At 37.9% G+C, this 23,533-nt stretch overlaps 2 protein-coding genes across 3 annotated transcripts; both read right to left on the bottom strand.

Moving 5' to 3' along the window:
* Positions 1-366: 366 nt before the first annotated feature.
* On the bottom strand, positions 367-9,989 carry LOC123881942 (beta-1,4-mannosyl-glycoprotein 4-beta-N-acetylglucosaminyltransferase-like). 2 transcript variants are annotated; one of them, XM_045930714.1, is made up of 5 exons: positions 9,559-9,989; positions 9,157-9,377; positions 8,951-9,026; positions 7,159-7,198; positions 367-1,636 (listed from the first exon to the last, which is right to left on the bottom strand). In XM_045930714.1, the coding sequence occupies exons 1-5, from the start codon at positions 9,813-9,815 to the stop codon at positions 638-640; spliced, it is 1,593 nt and encodes a 530-aa protein (XP_045786670.1). In that variant the 5' UTR covers positions 9,816-9,989; the 3' UTR covers positions 367-637. The 2 variants fall into 2 exon arrangements, with proteins under 2 accessions (XP_045786670.1, XP_045786669.1); XM_045930713.1 differs by lacking the exons at positions 7,159-7,198; positions 8,951-9,026; positions 9,157-9,377; positions 9,559-9,989 and adding an exon at positions 3,758-4,088 and having other exon boundaries at positions 367-1,796.
* Positions 9,990-17,252: 7,263 nt separating this feature from the next.
* Positions 17,253-22,896, bottom strand: LOC123922705. Its single transcript, XM_045975403.1, has 2 exons — positions 21,913-22,896; positions 17,253-17,339 (listed from the first exon to the last, which is right to left on the bottom strand). The coding sequence occupies exons 1-2, from the start codon at positions 22,894-22,896 to the stop codon at positions 17,253-17,255; spliced, it is 1,071 nt and encodes a 356-aa protein (XP_045831359.1).
* Positions 22,897-23,533: the final 637 nt, after the last annotated feature.

Genomic DNA, 23,533 nt, shown 5'->3' with positions numbered 1-23,533 from the left:
TTTCTAAGATTTAACCCGTCCTTTTTCAAAATCACAATACTTGGATTTGTAAAGAGCACCGAAAATGCATATCCAGAAAGAACTCAATTTTATAAAGAAGAAAAGATTGATTTATTTGTGCTAAAATGCTGGCTTATGAAAAGAAAATGAAGCAGTTTACTACTCTAGTTGTGAATTTTTAGGAGGTGATTATATTTTGGCCATATTTCATTTTAGAAGAAAATAAGGTTTTTTTTTTTTGACAAAAGAAGAAAATAAGGTTGGAAGCTACAAATTTTATTTATTTTTTGACAGGAAGGAAGCTACAAATTTATTTGTGAATAGTGAATGTTACTTACTAGTATAAAAAATCTCTAAGAGTATAAGTTATTTGAATGTCACACATTCTCATTATCATCTATGAAAGTGTACAAGGGATGAGTTTTACAGCTACAAAAACTGTTATTTTTGTCTGTTTCTCATTCAATTTATACCAGCTGCTTCATGTACAAAATGATAAAATTAAAATACTTGATATTATTACGTAATATCCTACAAAAATATCAAGCTAAGTTCTATAGCTGAAAGCTAGAATGGAAAAAATCTAAGTGGCGTGTTACTGTGCTAAAAAGCTAAATAAAATAAATTACAAAAACACTCATTCTGGTGTTCTTAAGCAACCTCCAGGAAGAAGAAACTTAAATTTGTCTGCATTTTCTATCAGGTAAGCAGGAAGATGAACCGCAGAAGCTGAACGTGGTATTGACCCCATCTTTTTAATCAACTCTTGGAAGGAGTATTCTTCAGGTAGCATGTCAAAAAGATCATCTCCCTTGCAAATAAGGTCCTGAATTCTTGAATGACTAAGGAAAGATTTCCATTTCACACGGTCTGCGTGGCTATAAGCAGTCATTTTGAACACAAACTCTGAAATATACCGAAAGCAAAAGCTACAATGCCATCCTGCATCCGAGAAGATTACATCGGTCTGGCGTGAGTGCCGGTAAAGTGTCCGGGTGCCAAAGACGTGGGCAGTGGCTCGCCAACTGCTGTAGTCCACGGGGAACTCAAATGAGTACATGTAGTTTCTCAGTTCAAGATGCATTATGGGAGGAATCCCATCACACCATTGAAGAAGTTTCAAAGTATGAGGACTTGGAATCTCATCTGTATCCGACATGAGAAGAATATCACCATCGGAAATCCCTGCACGCCGTATCAATGTATTCATAGCCCCACGTTGCCTTGACTCGAGCACAAACGGGTCCTCGTTTGATCCTTGGACTGCAACTCTTCCGGGAAACAAGGCATGGACAACTTTTTCTTCGGCAAATGCAAACCTTTCCTTGCTTACGGAAAAGAAAAGAGGTTTTGGAATGCCTGTGAACGTGGTATTGGACTCGAGGATCACAAATTTTGACACGTATGGATAAAGTTCATGCCATCTAATCTCTAGCAGGTCTAACTCGTTGCTGAAGATAACTGCGTCAAAAATGCGACGAGGTTGTGAGCGAAGGGACCAGCCATGAAGACGGCAAAGGTGGTCCATAGAGACATTTTCAGCGTAAAAGTGAGGTATACTTCTGAAGGGGGCAGGCGGATTGTCCCAAAGAGGTCGGAAGAAATAGGTAACCTTTTGGCCATGGATATAAATTCCAAATACACAAATTGGCACAAGTAACAGAAGTAAGACACAATAAAACTTGGGAAATTTTCGTCTAGAAGTGATACGTGGTCGGAGAGTCATGCCTTAAAGGGAAAATGTTTAGAATTCTAATTGATTTCCTCAATTCAACTATCAGAAAGATCATGGTAACCTGCAACAATTTCAGCATAAGGAATCAGAAACAAACAAAATAAAAAGTAAAAACACATTTTATGCATTTTTCCCCAAGAGACAAATGAAATGAATACTAAAGATGAGGTAAGAGAAAATAATGTACAAGTCATGCCGCATTAAGGATATTTCAGTATACTTGCTTAATAAAGAAAGTGAAAAATTGTGATAAAATAAATACAACTCATCACAAATACAAACTAGTGTTTGACATTTACAAAACAGAATTCCCAAATGGGGTATTTGACAAGATAGTTATCATATTAACAAAGCAACCATAATTCAAGCCCATGTCGCAACCATTTCTTCTAAATCTACCATGTAATGCTTGTAGCAAATATTATGGAGATTATGAAGTTTACTACGAAATCCAATTACCTCAAAAACACAATAGATTAACCAGGAAAAAAAAACATAATATCTACTGTTCCTTTTTCCTTATCGCAACTAACAAGATACAAGTTTCACCTTTATGATAACTGCAAAAGAAGCTGAATCTTGTTTTGTACAAATCCTTTTTCCTTACTCTTCCTCACATTTTTTGTTCTTCAAAGATTTCAGAATCCCGTACTCACTATTTGCATCTATATTCTATATTTACAAAATACCTTTGTTTTTACCTACCAAATTGTTACAACCAAATACCATTTCAATTCAAACAAACCCTCAAGGGTCGTTCGAGATCAGACGCAACACATAAGTTAGCGATCTGCCAGTGCTTTGTGATATGTTATGAACCTAGTTTATCTCCTTGTAGGGAGATGAAATAAATGTTGGTGCGTCAAGTGTGAGTTATAGTTTCACATTTGATGAAAAAATGGACGTAGAGCAACATGTAAGTGATAGGACTCATATACATAACGCCTTAAGGTTTTGAATAAAGACGGAGTTTCTGAGCTACGTATGTGGTTGTTCTAAATCAAATGTGATGATCCCCCGAGCTTCCATCATGTCCCAACAACAAATGCAGCACAATGAAAGCTTCCAAGACTCACAAAGCCTTGAATGCTAGTATTATTAATAGTTAGCTTATAGTTAGAGCTAATAGGTAGAATTAACTATGGAGGTTAATACTAATTGAATAATTTAAGAATGTTTAGGAAAAGGGTCACACACTACTCCATTTGGTCCCTATTATAAGAAAAAATCCATTGTTTAGGTTATTGAATAACAAATGTATCTAGTCTATAATATATCAATAGGAGTGAAAAGCAGGTATTCCCATAATGCAATCAGAAGAATATTCTAACAAATCCTTAGAATGTAAGACAAGTTCTTCTTTTTTATAAGATAGAGAATAAAAAACAAATGCATGTAGCTAAGCATCCTAGAAAAGCAAACAACATAAGCATCTTGAAATTGAAGGTGGACCAAACATGAAAAGGGGCAAGCCTGATCTAAAACTTTTGAAGATTCCCCATGAGTTATGCATATCTCAATAAGCATGGCGCAGGGCCGTGCCTGAGATTTTGGTTTAATTCTTCAAATAAATTTCATCATCAAGATTGTAAGAGTCTAAATTTATTTATATTAACTATATCACGCACCACGCGCAATGCGGTCACTCCTCCCGAACCCCTCGAAAACCCCTGGCATGGTGAATTAATTATAAGATATATGGTGAAATTACATAAATCCAAAATTAGAGTTATAAATACTAATAAATCATCATAAATAAATGAACATAAATTGAACATTTGGAACCGACAAACACAGAATCTCATTCATTTGATAATAAACCAATAGATTCACCCTTAAAGATCTCATAATTAATGAAACATTAGAAAAAGTTGAAATTATAATAAATTTGAGTGTTTTAACTATGGAAAAACGACAATAATGACATGCTGAATAAATTGCAAAGAAGGAAAGAAACAAGAACAATAAGAAAGAAAAAAAAAATCAATATGCAAAGAAGAGAAAGAGAGAGAGAGAGAGTACCTAGGAAAAGAGATTGGGGAAGGTAGATGAGAAAATCCATCGAAAGAGCGATGGAATAGAATAGAAGGTGAGAGTGAGAGGTTAGGAGAGAAAATAGGTAGTAGAACATTTTTTGTCTTATCCAATCCAATCCAATGAATCCATAGTCTATTTAGGTAAGATGGATACTCCTCTTTCTAGCTATATATGCTCTCTTCTTTTGAACTATGGTTTTTTCTGCAGGAAAGGAAGAAGCAAGGTTACATTACTAAATCTCCACAACAAAGTCAACAACATTAGTTATCATATCGATGATACTTATCAGTACAGTATAATAAATAGCTGTTCCATTTAACTATTTCATTTAGGGTCATGATAAATTATAAATATCCCCTCGTTAAGCATATCTAGAAAGAAAATAAAGTATAAATTTAATGTTGGTAAGAGAATATTTTAGACATTCAAAGTATTGAATACACAAGTTTCAAAAGAGAATTTCTTTATTTATGTGCTTCCTGCTTAACTAGTACTCGTGATTACTGTTTAGCATTTTCCTTTTATTTAAAGAAATTATAAATTACACGCTTTATTTTATTTTGTAAGACAATTTAGTGGTTATAATTCCACTTTAAAATGAACAAGTGTGCCGAAAAGTTAGTTTATACTAGTTAATAGTTGAAAAATTAGTAGAATAAAATTAAAATGTTTGACAAATTTAGCTGTTGTGAGTATAAAATGATATAAAAGTACTTCATCCGACCTTATTTATAAGCAAAAGTTACTTTTTAGATTCATTGAAAAACCAATGTATCTAACCTATATTTAAGCTAGATACCTCAGTTGTTTAATGAATCTAAAATGTAACTTTTGGTTATAAATAAGTCCGGAGGGAGTACACGGTTAATATGTGGTTATTATATTTTTTTTAAAAAGAATAATAATAAATGAAAATAAAAGGGTAAAAATAGAATAAAGTGTAAAAAGCGTGTGTTCGAATAGCAGTAGTGATACTTTTAATCAAACAAAAAAAGAATAAAGTGTAAAAAGCTATAAGTTCATACGCTATCAGACCCGTTTGAATTGACTTATTTTTTACCTTACGCAAATAAATAAGGTTTTATGCATTATTATAAACTTTTCAAGGTAGTTTATGATAAAATAACTTATAAAATTACATAAAAAAACTTATAAAAATACAATTTTTGTTGGTGAGAACTTATAAATTAACATAAAATTTTATTTATTTGCATAAGCTCAAAAATAAGCCGAATCCAAATGGGCTTGCGCATCTTAAAAAACGCTATAAGCTAATTAGATAAGTTCATCGTCAAACACGTACATTTTTATCAAACAAACTTATAAGCTAGTAGTTTATTGGACTTACCAAACACACTATTATAAGCTAGCTTATATTAATCTATTTTCTTACTCTTTGATAATTTTAATGTATTTATCTAATAAACAAAACAAGTCGCATAAGTAGAGTTTGCGTGTACTAAATTTTAACAAATTTTTGCTTCACACATGAATTGTTCTTATTGATCGTTAGATAAATACTCGTAAATTATCAAAGGATGATGCAGAGAAAAAAAAACTTTTTTTATTAATTAAAATGAGTTGGAGGTGGCGAAGGAAGAGTCAAGAAACGAGCTTTCCTAACTATGCGGCCTGCCCCTCTCTACCTCTCTAGCTATGCAATGAGCCAAAAGATTGCCAAACCCACGAATTTGGAGGAATCTCTATGTTTTTTACTCTTATTTTAATTTAACAATCTCTATTTTATGTTAGAGGAACATTCGTGGGCTACCACAATTCAAATTCTTATTGGTCGGATCGCATCGCATTTTTAAAATAATACTACCAATTTTGGTATTATATATTTATTTATTGTGCATTACTTTCATTGCATATGACATAGTTAAAAAAAATATTTACTTCATAGTTGAAATCACTTGATGCCAGAACTGACTCCCAAACCAGATTAAACTGTGGTGAAAATCATAAAAAAATGATTTAGTCAGAAAAAAATGTTTTACCTAGTCTTACTTTTTCATGTACAGGAGATTCAATATTGGTTTAATCCATCATAAACTTGTGGTTAATTAAGCTAGTAGATGATTAATTTAATTTACAGTTAAAATTATGGTAAGATCAACTATATGCATGATTAACTGTCAAAAAAAAAAAAACTACATGCATGATTAATCATAAAAAAGGTCCATTTAAAAGTTCTCTTATTAAAATAAAATTTTCTCTTTCATATTTCTTAGTAAGTGTCTTCATTAACATGACCAAAAAATATTTCTTCTGAAGTTTAAAATGTAGAAACAAGGATTTGAACCCAAGTTTCATGAACTGTTTAAATAAAGAGGAATTCTTTAATAGGGACTATGTGAGAGTTTGTAGTAGATTTTCTTAAGAAATTATGGGTGATGTAATACCCAAAAAATAACAATTTAAAAGTTCACAATGATTGGTCAGAAAATAAAAAAGTCGGCACTGTTTATTTTGAACCTGGCAAAGAAGGGGGCGCCAATAGAAACCATTCTGATCCAACTTCAATATTGAAATCCGTCAACTAAAAACTAAAACTATGGCCCATTAACAAGGAAAAGTCCAATAGAAGTCCCGAACCAATTCAACACGTCATGAGGGAAATTTTCTCATCCCACTCACTCACTTTATCGCCTACTCCCCTAGCGCGCAAAAAAATTCGGAAAATACTTTCCGAACTGTTTTTTTAGTGTAAAATTTACACTATAAAAAAATCGGAAATGTTTTTCGAATTGTTAGGGGGATAGGGAAGAAAGTGAGTAGGTGAGATGAGAAAATTTCGTCACGAGGTGCTGCACCGATGATTCCATACTCTAGATTAAATTGCATACCTTAAAAAGTGAAAATTTGTTTATATGTAAGATTGGATGAAGTATTATTTTATCTCCAATTATCACTTTATTCCGTTTATTTATTTGATAGGTGGTTCGAAAGCTCTGCACTCCTTTTTGCAATTTATTTGACTGCTTTGTGTTTGGGTTGTGGAATGAGCGAAATAACAGATTATTCAAAAATTCAGAGAAGTTCTTATCTCAGCTGTTGGATAAAAAATTAAACTTTATTTCTTTCGATAGATGAAGACAAAGAATGTCAAATTTGTCTTCAGTTATCATAGTTGGTGGTGGAACCCGTTTACTTGTTTGATACAAAAAATTTGAACTACTTATATTAGCTAAAATATTACATGTTTCATACAAAAACAACTTAGTGGGAAGTTTGTATATACTTCCATATATCCAACTATTTTAGATATATAGTTAACCAAAAAGAATACCCATCAATTAATATATATGGGTTTCCAATTAGAACAGAGCAAACAACGTTAACAACTTGGAACGATGTTTGTGTTGAGTTAATCATCCTCTGCACTTGAGCAATTTGAGGCGTTGCGCACACTGAGTGAAACTTCTGCAACCAAACACACAGTGTTAAAGAGTGATGAGAATAGAATGCTAAACAAAAAATATGTAACTATGTAACATTCCATATTGTGGAAAGAGAGGGAGTATAAATAAATATAATTAGCCTGCTTGATCCAAAATAATCACAGTAACTAGCAAAATCCATACGGTGTTATTTGGAAATTTGGAAATATAATTTAATTGTACTTATCTTTATTTCTACGATCGAGATAATATACTTAATTGATACTTCGATTTAATTAAAACAACATAAAATAAAGATGTATTAGTAACTTCAGGGCCGATCCCGAGTTTTTTGAGGCCCTGTTTGAAAATTAAAAATAATTTTTTAATAAAAAATACAATGTTTTTTTAAAAAGTCGTTATATTTGAATTATAAATAACATGAAAAATAGTCATTATAGTAAATAACATCTAAAAGCGACATATTTTAATCAATAACATTAAAATACATCTTCAATCTAATATTATTACCAACTTACGGTTCCTTCGGGAAAAAAACTTTCTTGAAATGTTAGTTTCTTTTTTTACAATCAACCGCAAGTTACTTATAAAATTAAGAGTGTGCCTATTAAATTTTCTTTTTTTAGTACTAACATATTTTTAGTAGTAACAATGTCATTATTTATTTTACATATATAAATTTTTTAATAGACCGATATAAACAATTTGAGGCCCTAAACGTTTGAGGCCCTGTGCGGTGGCTCACCTTGCACACCCACAGGACCGGCCCTGAGTAACTTGTATTTCTTCTTTGATAGAGTACTAGTAACTTGTATTGAATTAACTTAATCGTATCATTATATTTTTGCTCAAGAACCGTGACTTTTTATTTTTAAAATGTATTTTCAAACGTCGTTAGAATATTTAATAATTTTAAGCATTAGTTCCCATGTGAGCAACTTATAAAAATGATCCACAATAAACATTTGCCAAAATAACTATTGTCCTAAATTTTATCACAATTTTTTAAATATATTTTTAAATAAATTAAAGAAAATTCTATATTTATAAAATTCTATTTATTTATTAATCATGGGTTGTTTGTCGCCATAAAAAAGATATAGTTGAATATATATAAATATATAATATATAATGACTAAAAAATATTCCGTAAAAAAAAAAAACTAAAAAATATGTAAAGTAAATAACAGCAAATTTGAAAAAAATAATAATTAATGTCATTGACAATTGTAAAAAGGTCTTATAAAAAGAATAATTTTTTTGTCAAACTAAATCTTATAAAAAAGGGACGGAGGGAGTAGTACAACAATATATATTAATTTAAGGTAGCATTATATTTTATTTTATTTTTGAGAAAAGCCAAAACTATGTTAATTGGATATATCCTTGACGGATTAATTGATTACAAATTTCAATAGGAAAGTTTCCTATCGACACTTATCATGATTCCTAGTGGCAAGATGGGAGAACATCAAACTAACAAACCGACATTTATTTATTTTAGAATTTTATTTATTTTAAAATATATATGACATTTATACATGACCGACCCAAAGATATCCAACAAAAAAATTATATTTTATTAAGAAATTGTACATTCTACATAATAAAACTTTTAAAAGTAGACTTTTTGTATATAAAACCTTTCATTTTTAACTTCTTAACAATTGTCCTCCTTATGACACTTGTTAGTATGATTCTTTTTATTAAAAAAAAAACATACAATAAAATTTATTGGGAGGGCCTTGGATTAAGGATAAATATAATTAGTTACCTCCATGAAATATCTTGAGCAAGAAGCCAATCACCTTCTTTGTCTTGATAAACAAGTTCATACTGTTGACCATCACCTGTTAATAATTTCCAATCACATGAATTAATCAATTAATCCGTACGTACCTTAATTAATAATTGGTACTATACATAAATCAATATAAATCAATAGTGTACTAACTATAGTACTACTACCGTACTACGTACATTTTCCAAACATGTTGATCAAAGTTTGGTTGAGAGTGTGAAATGAATGGTACATAGTTAGATTAACCTTTCTAGCTATTCCTTCACCCTCCATCTTCACCTTCACAAAATTCCTATGATTATGATCATAATCATCCTCCTCATCATTACAACGTAGTTTCTTTCTTTGATGATTAACCGGTGGCCATCCCGCTAGAGCTTCTTCATCATTCTCATCGCTCCTATAAATCAATAATCATAAGATCATACACTAGTTATTCATATATAAAACCTAATAATAAGTCATAACTCAACTGACAAATATAAAAATTGTTAGACCAAATAAGTTGTTGGACTCGAATCATGTGATCTTTATCATTTTGTCTATTGATGATATAAAAAGAGAGTAGTAATATTAATTACTCGGTGATGGTGGTGTTGGAGCTATGACTGCAGTGTTGATGATCATGATCATCTGAATGGCCAGGAGTTAATGGGAGGAGAGAAAGAGTGGGAAGGTTGGTACTACTAGAATTTTCAGCTGCATGTTCCAAGACTAGTTGAGAAAAACTGCGTTTCTTATTAGTATTATGGTTCAAAGGGAAATGGATTTTACTAGTAGCATCATAGGCACAGGAATTATAAGTGGAGAGAGCAAGGCCCAAATGAAGCTCCATCATATGCAATAACAATAAGAAAGAAGGAACATGTATTTATTAAATAATCAAGGGTGTGTGTGTGTGTGAGTCTCGTGTGTGACATAAAATTAATTAAATTACTCTATGATATAGTGGTAATTATGAGAGGGAGAGAGAGAGTGAATAAGAGTTGCGGATAGAGGTTGCAAGCAAGAATTGCAATGAAGTTGGAAGAGGGACAAGTAAGTAGGTAAGTAGAATGAGTGAGTTAGGCTTGTGGATATGAGACAAGATGTTTGGGATTGGGTTAATGTGTCCGTATCAATGCTAACCTTTTTACCGACCCAAATTCCCTCTCCTTCCTTCTTACCCTATTTCACGCGCATTCTAATTTTCCTTTTTAATACGTATTTGATTTGATTTGATTACCCTTTATTTTTTCTCATGCACATTGATTGTAGTAAGAAAATCACACGGTAATACTTTGTTTCAAATTTCACTCGAGAACGAGAATATCAATCATTAGTTTAGCGGTGATTGATGCTGAACTTGGTAGGGAGGACCACAGTTTGATCCTCCGCTACTGCGATCGTGAGAGGATTGGAACCACTTGATGCCAGAACTGATCCCCAAACCAGATTAATCTGATGGAGAAAGCAAAAAAAAAAAACAAATTTCACTCGAGAATGTTTAGATGAAATGTTGCGAGCCTCTTTTAATTTAATTAAGGTCTTGTGTTCGATCTTTGATTTGGATATGCAACAGTGTTAATTTTTTTAAAGAGAGCTTGTCATCCATTTGGGTCCCAGAAGACTTGAGGATTAGTCTCTGTAGTTAGGCGTAGAGAATATCTAATTTATGCAACCAAAAAAAAAACCAGTCATTAATTTGAAACTATACAATTTATATTATAAATTAATAAAATTAATTATAAATATTTTCAAATATTGATTCTAGATCAAATAGTCATAACGAGTCCTTACCTAAAAAAATAGTCATAATGAGTAAATATATGATGTAATTATTGCGTCAAATTTATTTTTATTCAATGTTTACAAAACTCACACACTAAACGTTCAGAAGTGAAAAATTTATAGTTTAAGTTTTGTGGTTTGAGCATGTCAAGAAAATATGTTAAATGAAGAGTAGTTAAACTATTTTTTTTTTAAACTAATAGAGCCAGAGAAAGGGTTATATAGATATTTCCTCCGTTCCAAAATATAACTAAAAGTTAGTCAACAACAGTGAATATATTTGGTCCAAATCTTTGACCAAATACATCAAGTTTTTTTGACTTATATTTTGCTTATATTTGAGACGGAAGAGTAACTCATAAGATAAATTATTAAGATCTAAACATAGTTGTATAAACTCATAAAACGTATGATTCTCCTCCCTCATATCATTATAAGAAGAAAAACAAACTATAGTAATTTTATCGTGATTAAGAAACTTTGTTAGTTACTGGTGGCATCCGTTGCATACACGCCCCTGGGATGGGAGTGAAAGAAGTATAAATGGTGTAGTTGTGGGGCCACAGTGTTACAGAGATGGAAAGCAGCATATCTGCAGGTACAATCCTGATCAGTTTGTTTGCTCATAAATTACAACATGTACTCAAGGGCAAGCCACAGTGTGCTAATGGCCCCATCCCGTTCTTACCAATCCATGTTTCCCTTCCCACGTCACACTACTCTCAAATTTGAGCTCATTAGTTAAAAATCATTATTCTATTGGATAGTCGGTTGGTCTGCAATCACGTTCGTAGTTGAGCAATTCACAAAGGAGATTGTACATGTAGGCGTTTGGATGCTTAAGTCAGTTTAGAGAACAAGAGTATAAGTTAGAAAAGTAGTTGAATAGAATATTTGACCCTCTTATAAAGGAGAATTTATATAGTGACCCCAACACTGGGCCAAATGTATCCACTATGGGCCGAGTTTATCCACCCATGATGGATGATTGCCAGGGTTTCTATTTGAATAGAAAGATAAGCGGTTCATGTCCAGTGTCATATCTGAGGGAGGGCGAGGAGGGCGACGGCCCTAGGCCCCCAATTTTTTTTAGGGGTATATATATATATATATATATATATATATATATATATATATATATATATATATATATATATATATATATATATATATATGTGTCAATAATATAAAATAAATATCAAAATTCTTGTGAAAATTTAAAACAATATGTCTAAATATCTTGTGAAAATTTTAAATTTAAATATATATTATAATTATATTTACAATAATAAATTGTTAGAAGTTATTGTTTATATTTCGAAAAAGACAATATGACGAGAATGATGATAAGGAAATACAATGACTCGAGGAATCTTTTAAAGTTGATTATTTTTTTGTGGTTGTTGATATGACAATAACTTCATTAAAAAATAGATTTGAGCAATTAAAAGTGTTCTGGTAAAAAACAAAGGGGTTTGTATTATTGATCAAATGGTGTGATTACACTCAGTTCAATCCCAACAACCCTGGGAGTTTAATAAGTCAGAATTCGATCCCTTTACAAAATGAGAATATGGAACTATTTATAGAGCTTCTAGTCTTCTTCTCCAAGCAAGGGTTCCTAAAAATCCGGCCCTTAGCATCTTCTTCGGTGGTATGGCGTGAAAATAGGGATGAGAACCTTGGTCTCCAAGCTATGGCAGTTGCGAGAAGTTTATTTCTTTCTTCTCAAGGTAGCGGTTGATACAAGGAAGGAGAAGATTTTTTCAGTAACACAGAGTCCACCCTTTTTGGCGTTGCCCTAGAGATGCAGGTCGCGCCCTAGCTCTAATCGCCTATTGGGTATTTTAGGGTTTACTTGATTTTGGGCTTATCGTCCTTTTTACTTTAATTGGGCTCACCGGATATTCACTTAAGCCCATTGCCCAGTCCACAGCCCCCCAAGCACGAGGTCCAAAGGAATGAAGTGCTTGAGTAGGATTCGAATTTTCCCTCTAAAACCTGTAGCGCGGGAAGAACTTCATCACGTTCCTCCCACTTTCTGGCACACGTTCTTGTGCTCCTAAACCATATCTATCAACCGCTTCTCCACTCGCCGATACCACGATGGGATATTTTCTCTATAAAATGGAGCATTTGATAGAATTAACTCGTCACATTCTCACCTGCTCTCTTAAAAGTTTTCCTTCTGCAGTATGTCTCCTAAAAGCCTTCCCTTTGAATGTGGACAATCCCCTGCTTCCCCCGTCATCAAGCGGCTCCGCCGTATGTTGACCCTGAGTACGGAGGACTTAATGGATGATTTTGGTGAATTCTCGGAATTTGTCAAAGAGCTGAACGATTATTGCTGGAGGCTGACCAAGGAGGAGAAGCGTTTTCTTGACAGTGTGCTGCGTCTAGAGAAAGAGTTGAAGGATAGTGCATCCTTTGTGATTGCTGTGGAGAATGTCAAAGAATGCCATGCCGAAGTTACCGAAGCTGTCGACAGCCAGATAGAGATCACGAAAGAGACCATGGGTGTGCAGGAGGAAATCCTAGGGATATGCTTCAACGAGGAGCGTAGAGTGGACGATCGTTTGGCGCTGCTGAACAAGGAGATGAAGCCGCTCGTGAAGAGGAAGAGGGCTCTCCAAGGCGAGATTAGGGACGATGTTGCTAAGCTGATTTCAAGGCGCCATTCTTTGATGGACCTTTTAGACAAGCAGAACGAGCTGAGGGAGGATCTGAAGCCCATTGACGAGAATATGGTGAAGGCGAAGAGGGTGAAACGGGCATTGGAGGAAATGCACCGTATCGCCGTTGCCGATGCTGGTGAATTGGGGAGTTCTACCATGCCATGAAGTCTTTTGTTTGCTCATCTTTCCGTTTTGTGCTTTTCTTTCTAGTATTTGTAATTTGCTTCCGGATTTTGGGATCTTTGTTATTTTTATTCTGTTTCTTTGCTTCCGTTGTATTTCTTTTGTACGAACTTGAATGCTTAAGCAATTTCCTTTACTTATGTGTTGCTCTTCTGTCCTTTCTAGTACCGCCTTCCTTTGCAGTCTTTAATAACTAAAATGGGTCAAATTTTGACTCCTTGGAAAGATAAAAAATAACGGTTCTCAAGATAGTCAAACCAAAGTAGTTGCGACCGTCCCAGCATTAATTACGACCGTTAATAACGATGTTAGGGTTGGGCAAGATTGGCTATAAATATCAACTGTTATTCTCCTATTTCATCAACTTGTTTTGAATCTTTATTATGGAAAATAACAATGCGAAAAAACCTGTTGCCAGAAGCACCCCGCCTCAGCGAAGGAAGAAAAGGGTAGAGGTGTCTACCTCCAACTCCACTCGCTCCCGAAGGTCTAAGGATGTAAAAAAGGTGGAGGTTATCATTCTTTCCTCGGATACCTCCGATTCTGGTAGTGGTGATGAGGATTACGTTTCGTTTCTGGAGACCTACGTTCCTCCTGAGCTTCGTGCTTCTTCGTCCAGTGAAGAAGAAGGGTCCCGGGTCACCGTGGAATCCAAGATGACTTTCCCTGAGCCTGTGCAGAAGGATTCGGAATCTGATTGATAGGATTTTAGGGTTTTTCCCTGTAGCCTTGATTTCGCCTCGTTGTACTTTTTATTTGCTGCTAATAATAAAGATTTCTTTTCTTGCCTTGAGCGGAATGCCTTACTTTATGTTTTGTATTTGCTTTATTTTATGTCTTGCTTCTCCTTGATTCTTGGCTTTTTCCCTGGCGTTGTTTTGGATATCTTTGTCGCGTCCCCAAGGCGAATCAAACCTTTTCGGCGAGATAATTTGTCCTGGCGTGGCCCTTCCTTTAAGGCGTTATAGTTAGTCACCTCGCCTATAGGCGTTGTAATTAGATATCTGACGATAAATCTTCTATGATTTACTCTTGGGATGTGCGCTTTGACACGTACGCGATCTGACGACCCGTATGACACTACTCGTTCGAACCTTATAACTTCGAATCGACGTTAGGACTAAGGTTTATAAATAGGGAGTTTTGCTCTTTTCCTTCCTTTCATTCCTTTTGCCACTTCTAACCTAGTTCTTACCCACTTGTCTTTCTTTTCGCAACTTCGGTATAGCTTCATTTCTTCCTCTTCAACCTTCGGTAGGGCTTCTCAATCGTTTTTAAAGGCGTCCGTTTCTCTCAGCTTTGAAGTGTTACCCGTAAGGTATTTTATTTCGTACCTTTATTCTTTTTCTTGATTTAGTTTCGCCCAAAGGAGGAAAACCCTAATTCATAGGTTTAGAGAATGGTTATCCTGAGGGAGTTAGATGAGAATGAGGGGAGAATCTCGGCCTCTTCTCCTGGTTACTTTGAGTGGGTGCGACAAGTTCGCGCCCATTATACTAGGGCAAACGGCGTTCTTAACAGCCGGGGATTTTATTCGGAGTTGTGGGGTTTTGATGTTGGAAGCAGTAGCGATAGTGATAGTGATAGCAATAGTAGTAGCGGTAGTGATAGTGATTGTGTCATAATTTCCCCTTCCTCTTTCACAGGAAAGCGGAAAAACCCTTGCCGAGATTTGGTGGTTGCTGGCTATACTCCCGTCACCATGGAGGTTCCTTCAAAATATACTAGTGCGGAGATGGTGATGAGCTTTAGGAAAGCCGTCAGGCTTACAGAGTCCAAACATGAGGAGTCTATCATCACTGAGCCTGTCCGAGAAGATGAGTTTGTCTTTTTTAAGAACGGGATCCCGCCGGATTACTTTTATCTCTATACTGGCGTGATCCAACCTCTGAACCTCTGGCTTCCTTTTACTTCTTTCGAAGCGGAGATGTTGCGGGTTCTTAATGTCGCCCCCACTCAACTTCATCCTAACAGCTGGGCCTTCGTAAAAGCCTTCGAGGTGATGTGCCTAGGTTTTGAACTGGTACCCTCGATTGGTGTTTTCTTCTGTTTCTACCATATCAAAAACCTAAAACCCCAGACAATGGTTTCTCTTAGTAGTCAACCCAATCATCGCCTCATGAGTCTGTATGCCTCCAATTTCAAAGGCTTCAAGGACTCCTTCTTTAGGGTTCGTAGTAGCGACCAACTTCCTGATCTGATGTATGATGAGATAGGAGATCCCTTGTTCCCTTTCTACTGGACTGACAACCCTAGGCTTATAAAGGGAACCATCTTTGAAACTTTGAGTGACTTCGAGCAGGACATTGTCCACTTTCTTGATTCTTTTGCTCTTATGGACACTGCTGATATCCTTAGATGTGAGGGTAATAGCGAAGCTTTGACAGAGTATTTACGTAAGTGATGAACTTGGCATGTATGCATATTTCTTTTTATTCTAATGTTTATCTCGCCTTATTACTAACCTGTATTTTTCTGATTCCTTTATTTTTCAGAAAGAATGAGGACCATTTCGAATGAAGAAAGACTGGCGTTCTTGGCGAAAGCTCGTCAACAAAAAACCAATCCTGCTGCTGGCGTTGCCGATCCTCTGAAGCAGCTACAAGTGGAGGAGGCTGGAGTTAAAGAGGGACGGAGCAAGAGAAAGCATGACGGGCGCATCCCTGTTGAGATTCCAGGAAAGGCTGCTGCTAAAGAGGGTGTCGTCCCGTCACCTAAAAAACAAAAAACTGAGAGGACTATCCAACCAGCTGGAGATGCCGTCAAAGGCAAAGGCGCGGCTTCCAGTTCTTCTCAGCCCCCCGCCGATGGCGATGCTCCTCTTACCTGGAGCTCTTTTGATCCTTTTGATTTCATTGAAAGGGGAGTGACTATGGTTGGTGATATGACTCGCTTCACCAATACTCCTACCGCAGATCTCAGGAAGAAGGCTTTGGAATACGAGGTGAAGGGCACTCTTCTCAACTACTTGCTGACAAATCGCCAAGAACAAGAGGTCCAAGAGGCGAAGCAGAAGGTGAAGATCGTTGATGATAACCTTGCTGATATTGAGAAGAGGTATGCTGAGACCAAGACCAGGCTGGAGGAGGACATCAAGAAGCTGAAGGAAAGCCAGGAGGGCGAAGCAGAGAGGTTGAGGAAAGAGTACGAGGACAAGCTGGCGAAGGTGAAGGAAAGTTATGCCGCCTCCGAGACCAAGCTTAAAGAAAACGCTGCTGCTCAGGATGAGATGATTGTAAAGCTTTCCAAAGAGAAAGATGCAGCGGTGTTTTCTGTGGGTACCCTGGGCGATGAGAAGGAGAGGCTGGAAACTGACGTGAGGGAGCTTCAACTGTATGCTGCCAACCAATACGAGGAAGGCTTCGCCTATGCCCTTGAGCAGGTTAAACTTCTTTTCCCAGACCTCGACGCCAAGCGCCTAGCTGAAGCTGATGCGATGAACCAGATTGTTGATGGAAAGCTTGTTCCCTATGTACCTCCTAGTGAATGATATGACTTTGTTTGTAATGATTTTTTGTTCTCGCCCTTCTGTGGCTTTTTGTAACTATTTTGTATGCCCTTTTGTGGCTTTGAACGATTTGCCCCTTGGCTGGGTCCTTTATAAATTCCTTTATTCGCCTGATTTCTTCTCTTCATAACTTTATGAATTATTTTTGTATTACGTTGTGATGTAACGCCTTCTGTTGTTCTCGTCTAGGAAACTTTGTCCTTGCACCTGTGACATCTTCAACTTTCTATAATAATTGTAAATTGGTACAAATAACTTTATACCTGTTGACTTTTTGGCGTTATAATGAATTGCCCGCTTTGGTTGTGTACAAACTTCTTCTGGCGGTGTTGATAATCTCGCCCTTTTCTTTGCCGTATCTTTTTCTGACGTACCCCACTCGTAAGACTTACAGGTAACGCCAAGGCCTTTCAACCTTGTTTAATTTTGCTTTTTCTGACGTACCCAACTCGTAAGACTTACAGGTAACGCCAAGGCTTTTCAACCTTGTTTAATTTTGCTTTTTCTGACGTACCCAACTCGTAAGACTTACAGGTAACGCCAAGGTTTTTCAACCTTGTTTAATTTTGCTTTTTCTGACGTACCCAACTCGTAAGACTTACAGGTAACGCCAAGGCTTTTCAACCTTGTTTAATTTTGCTTTTTCTGACGTACCCAACTCGTAAGACTTACAGGTAACGCCAAGGCTTTTCAACCTTGTTTAATTATTTTTTTTTTTTCTGACGTACCCCACTCGTAGGTGACGCCAAGGCACTGTAACCCTTGTATAATAAAAATTTTTTTTTTTTTTTTTTTTTTTTTTGACGTACCCCACTCGTAGGTGACGCCAAGGCACTGTAACCCTTGTTTAATAATTTTTTTTTTTCTGACGTACCCCACTCGTAGGTGACGCCAAGGCACTGTAACCCTTGTATAATAAAAATTTTTTTCTGACGTACCCCACTCGTAGGTGACGCCAAGGCACTGTAACCCTTGTATAATAAAATTTTTTTTTTCTGACGTACCCCACTCGTAGGTGACGCCAAGGCACTGTAACCCTTGTTTAATAATTTTTTTTCTGACGTACCCCACTCGTAGGTGACGCCAAGGCACTGTAACCCTTGTTTAATAATTTTTTTTTTTTCTGACGTACCCCACTCGTAGGTGACGCCAAGGCACTGTAACCCTTGTATAATAAAAATTTTTTTCTGACGTACCCCACTCGTAGGTGACGCCAAGGCACTGTAACCCTTGTATAATAAAAATTTTTTTCTGACGTACCCCACTCGTAGGTGACGCCAAGGCACTGTAACCCTTGTTTTTGGTTTAGCGCTCCAATCTGAGTTGATCTTTAAATAAAGATTCAGAGCTCAAGTTTGAGATAACCATTTTTGTTGGTTCAGAACCCGTAACTTAATCAGGTTGACCTTTATTGACTCAAATATTTTGGGATATGCAGGAAGATATAAACTACTAGAATTTTGAAATTCAATGAGCCTCGATAAAAACCCCCGTTGAAACAGGGGAAAAGAGTGTCTCATTGTTTTTTATTCATTTATGAAAATGGTTCTTATACATCATTTAAAAATATTGCTAAAAGAAGAGAATGGTTTTACTTATTCTTCCACCGATAAAGTGATGCTCCGGGATTAGCTATAGTAGAACTTTAGGTTTGCTACGTTCCATGTCCTTGGGAGGACTTTTCCTTCCATGGTCTCTAGGCGATAAGCTCCTCCTTCGAAAGCTTCTTGTACCCGAAAGGGGCCTTCCCAGTTTGCTGCGAACTTTCCTCCTTTAACTTTTCCCATAGGTCTTTTCAGCACCAGGTCGCCTTCTTGAAAACTCCTTTGTTTGACTCTCGTATTATAACGCCTAGCGGCTCTTTGCTTTATGGCGAATTCCCTGAAATGCGCTCTTTCTCTTCTTTCCTCGATCATGTCTAGGTTCTCTTCCAGAGCTCTGTTGTTCTCTTCCTGCGTCGTGGTTTCTCTGCGCCAACTAGGAGGATTTATTTCCACCGGGATCATCGCGTCCGAACCATAGACCATTGTAAATGGCGCTTCTCCTGTCGAGGATTGGGGAGTGGTGTGATACGACCAGAGGATGGGTGAGATGTGGGCTACCCAAGCTTCGCCTTTACTATCTAGCCTTCTTTTTAAGGCTCTTAGTATCACCTTATTTGCTGACTCTGCTTGTCCGTTAGCTTGTGGATGCTCCACTGATATAAAGGTGTTTTTTATTCCTTTGCTTTGACAGAATTCAACGACCTTTTCGCTGGCGAACTGTGTACCGTTGTCGGATACGATGTATTTGGGCAATCCAAATCTGCAGATGATTTTCTTCCAATAAAAGATTTTTACCTGTTCCGCCGAGATGCTGGATACCGGCTCTGCTTCAATCCATTTTGTAAAGTAGTCTACGGCGACGATGATCCATCGCGCTTGTTTATAGCCAACCGGAAATGGACCAACGATATCTACACCCCACATGAAAAAGGGCCAAGGGGATAACACTGACTTCAGTGGCTCCCCCGGAACGTGATGCAGGTTGGCGTGTCTTTGACATTTGTCACAGTTTCTTACATACATGGCGGTATCATCATGTATATCTGGCCAATAAAATCCTGCTCTCAATATCTTTCCTGCTAATGCTCTTGAACCGATATGACTACCACATGATCCTTCGTGGACTTCATTCATGATGCGCTTGGCTTCTTCAGTACTGACGCATAAAAGGAGGGGGGACGCGAATCCCCTCTTATATAGCTTATCTCCTACCATTGAATACCATGCCGCCATTTTCCTCAGTTTAAAAGCCTTTTCCCTTTCTTTCGGTAGCTCATCCTTTTGGAGGTACCGGATAATGGGCGATCTCCAGTCTTCTTCTTCTATTACCATCATTACCTCTTCCCCGTTGATGCTGGGAGTTTTTATGGTTTCTTGGATAACGGTTCTATGACTTCCTGGTTTTTTGGTGCTCGCCAGCTTTGACAATAGATCTGCTCTCATGTTTTGTTCGCGGGGAACGTAAACTAATTCGAAGGAATCGAAATGCTTAGCTAGGTTTTGCACCTTCTCCACGTATTTGATTAACTGCGGCTCCTTCGTTTGAAACTTCCCTGATACTTGGTTGGTTACCAGTTGGGAATCACTCATGGCCTTTAGCTCTTTTACCTCCATATCGCTTGCCAACTTCATTCCTGCTATCAAAGCCTCGTATTCCGCTTGGTTGTTGCTAGCTTTGAAGGCGAAACGTAGTGATTGTTCTATCATCACGCCATCCGGTCCTTCCAGTACTATTCCGGCTCCACTTCCTCGCACATTGGAGGCCCCGTCAACTGAGAGTGTCCAAAACGCCGTTTTCTCTGTTGTTGGCGGAGTAGACATCTCCAATACAAAATCAGCTAGTCTTTGTGACTTAATGGCCCCTCTAGGTGAGAAGGTGATGTCAAATTCCGATAATTCCACGGACCACGCCACCATCCTTCCTGCCAAGTCTGGCTTTCGGAGGACGTTCTTGATAGGGTAATCTGTTTTAACAACTACCTGGTGGCTTTGAAAATACTGCCTTAACTTTCTGGCTGTGACAACTACCGCGAGAGATAACCTCTCTATTCTTTGATACCTAGTTTCTGCTCCCCTTAAGGTTCTACTTACAAAATATATAGGTTTTTCTTCGCCCTCTATTTCTTGAACTAGAGCTGAACTCAAAGCTCTATCCGAGACTGCGAGATATAGGTAAAGGGTGTTACCTGGTAATGGGCGTGTCAAGATGGGCGGTGATGCCAGGAACTCTTTTAGTTGTTTGAAGGCTTCTTCGCATTCTGGCGTCCAGGAAAATCTCTCATTTTTCCTAAGAGATGCGAAGAAGTGGAAACCCTTTTCGCCCGCACATGATAGGAATCTGGATAGTGCGGCTATTCTGCCTGTCAAGGTCTGTACCTCTTTCACGGATGTAGGGCTCCTCATGTCTATGATGGCTTGGCATTTTTCGGGGTTAGCCTCTATTCCTCTGCTGGTGAGCATAAACCCTAAGAATTTTCCGGCTTGTACCCCAAAGGAACACTTTGCTGGGTTTAGTCTCATGTTGTACTTTCTTACTGATCCCATGATGTCCAACAGATCATCATCATGGCGACTTCCCTCGGAAGTTTTTACTACCATGTCGTCGATATATACCTCTAAATTCCTCCCTATTTGCTCAGCAAAAACCCTGTCCATCAACCTTTGGTATGTTGCTCCCGCATTCTTCAGTCCAAAAGGCATGACGTTGTAAAAATAGTTGCAGGTATTCGACATAAAGGCTGTATGGCGGGCGTCGGAGGGGTTCATCTTTATTTGATTGTATCCGGAGTAGGCGTCCATAAAACTCAGCATCTTACACCCCGAGGCGCCATCAATTAACCTGTCTATGTTAGGTAGGGGATATGGGTCTTTGGGACACGCCTTGTTTAAGTCTGTGAAGTCCACGCACATTCTCCACTTCCCGTTGGCCTTTTTCACCATGACGACATTTGCCAACCATGAGGGATATTTTATTTCTTCGATGAATCCTGCTTCCTTTAGTTTCTCTACTTCCTCTGCTATAGCGACTCGCCTTTCTTCTCCCACCTTCCTTTTTCTTTGGGAAACTGGTTTTGTGCTGGGTGATATTGAGAGTTTATGTGTTATCACCCCTTCGTCAATCCCTGGCATATCTGAAGGTTTCCATGCGAATAGGTCAGCGTTATCCTTCAAGATTTTGATGATTCGTCTCCTCTCCTCGCTGGGCAACGCTGTTCCCAAGCTAGTTGTCTGGTGAGGGTAATCGCCAATTTGAACCTGCTCTAGGTCTTCTATAGGGCTTACCCTTCGATCTTGGAATTCCTCCCTTGGATCCATATCTGCGCTCTCTATCATGTTTATGCCGCCTGGAATTGCGGCTTGTCTCCTTTCGAATTTCCCGCTTGCGCCGGAAGTTCGGTGTCGTATTTTTAAGCTGGACTCGTAGCACTTCTTGGCGAGAATCTGATCGCCCCGTACTGTTCCTACTCCCCCATTCTCGAGGGGGTATTTTATTGCTAGGTATAAAGTGGACATGGCCGCCCCTAATGCGTTAAAGGCGGGCCTTCCTATAATAATATTATAGGAGGTAAAAGGAGTTTTAACTACCAGATATCGAACCTTGATAGTTTTGGCGTTGCTGCCTTCTCCAAACGTGGTAAGAAGAGAGGCGTAACCCATTACGTCCACTTGTTCGCCAGAGAACCCAACCAGGGTTCCGGAGTATGGTTGCAATTGCTCTTCTGCTAATTGCATGGCCTTGAAAGCTTCCCAGTACATGATGTCCGCTGAACTTCCCGAATCTATCAGTACTCTTTTTACATCACAGTTCAAAATTTGGACTTGTATCACTAAAGGATCATCGTCATGGGGTGCTACCTCCAAACCATCCTTTGCCGTGAATGCCAAGTCTGGTACGTCTAATGGCTGAGGCTGACTTACGAGGTATATCTCCGAGATGGCTCGGCGTACATACCTTTTTCTTGCTGAGCTTGATTCGCCCCCACCTGAGAATCCTCCCGCTATTGTATTCACGGAGATTCTCCCCTTGGGAGGCTCTCTGCTTGGCCCAGGAGGGTCTCGTGGCTCCTGCCGGGGGACTTTTGGCACGACAACCCGCCCTTGGGCGGCGTCGTCAATAAATTTGCGAAGGTGTCCGCTTTTGATTAGTTCTTCGATTAAATCTCTTAAGCGAAAGCATTTCTCCGTGGAGTGACCTCTACACCTGTGATATGCGCACCAGGCGTTATCGTCCAGCCCCATGGGGATGTTACTGGTTCTCCTTGGGGGGAGGTTTGCCAAACCAGTGGCCAGAATCTCATTTAAAACGTAAACCTTTGAGGCGTTTAATGGCGTGAGGTCTTCATTGGCGGGATGATTCCTGAATTCTCTTCTGGGCGGTTGGCGGTAGGGCTTCCCATGGTGCCTCTGCCATGGATCCCCTTGGTGGCCTCCCGATTTTGGTCGTGGGTGTTCGGGCGCTCTAGTGGCACGGCCCACGTATTCCTTCTCCTTAACATCTCTTTGCCTTTTCTCGGCGTTACTTTCTTCGCCCTTTATATAACACTCCGCCCTCTTGTTCACCTCTTGCATTGACGAGGCTGGCTTTTGGGCTAAGGACTCGTTGAAATGTCCCGCTCTTAGCCCATTGTGGAAGGCTGCCACGAACATCTCCTGATTTGGATTTGAGACTTTGATGGTGGCTTCGCTAAATCTGGCGAGGAAGTTACGTAATGACTCGCCATGGTTTTGGCGGATGGAGAAAAGACTGGTTGATGTGACTTTCACGTGTTTCGATCCAGCGAACTGGTGAATGAATTTTTTATGAAAGTCAGCATAACTCTCGATTGAGTTTCTTGGAAGGTTCATGTACCAACGCAGGGCGACATCCTTGAAAGTG

Source organism: Trifolium pratense, linkage group LG4 (genome assembly GCF_020283565.1).
Source record: "Trifolium pratense cultivar HEN17-A07 linkage group LG4, ARS_RC_1.1, whole genome shotgun sequence".
In the NCBI taxonomy this organism is placed as follows: Eukaryota; Viridiplantae; Streptophyta; class Magnoliopsida; order Fabales; family Fabaceae; genus Trifolium; species Trifolium pratense.
The sequence above is the reverse complement of the archived record's forward strand: the minus strand, read 5'-3'. Positions and strand labels throughout refer to the sequence as shown.

What these genes read in the sequence shown, in the direction of transcription:
- LOC123881942 (XM_045930714.1), bottom strand. Translation starts at nt 9,815, where the DNA reads ATGATGGAGCTTCATTTGGGCCTTGCTCTCTCCACTTATAATTCCTGT. An exon ending in GATCAACATGTTTGGAAAAT is followed by an intron (nt 9,027 to 9,156) that starts GTACGTAGTACG and finishes AATTATTAACAG; the next exon opens with GTGATGGTCAACAGTATGAA. An exon ending in AACGCCTCAAATTGCTCAAG is followed by an intron (nt 1,637 to 7,158) that starts TGCAGAGGATGA and finishes ATTTGTGTATTT; the next exon opens with GGAATTTATATCCATGGCCA.
- LOC123922705 (XM_045975403.1), bottom strand. Translation starts at nt 22,896, where the DNA reads ATGGGGCTGGACGATAACGCCTGGTGCGCATATCACAGGTGTAGAGGT. An exon ending in CTATAGAAGACCTAGAGCAG is followed by an intron (nt 17,340 to 21,912) that starts GTTCAAATTGGC and finishes CAATTATTATAG; the next exon opens with AAAGTTGAAGATGTCACAGG.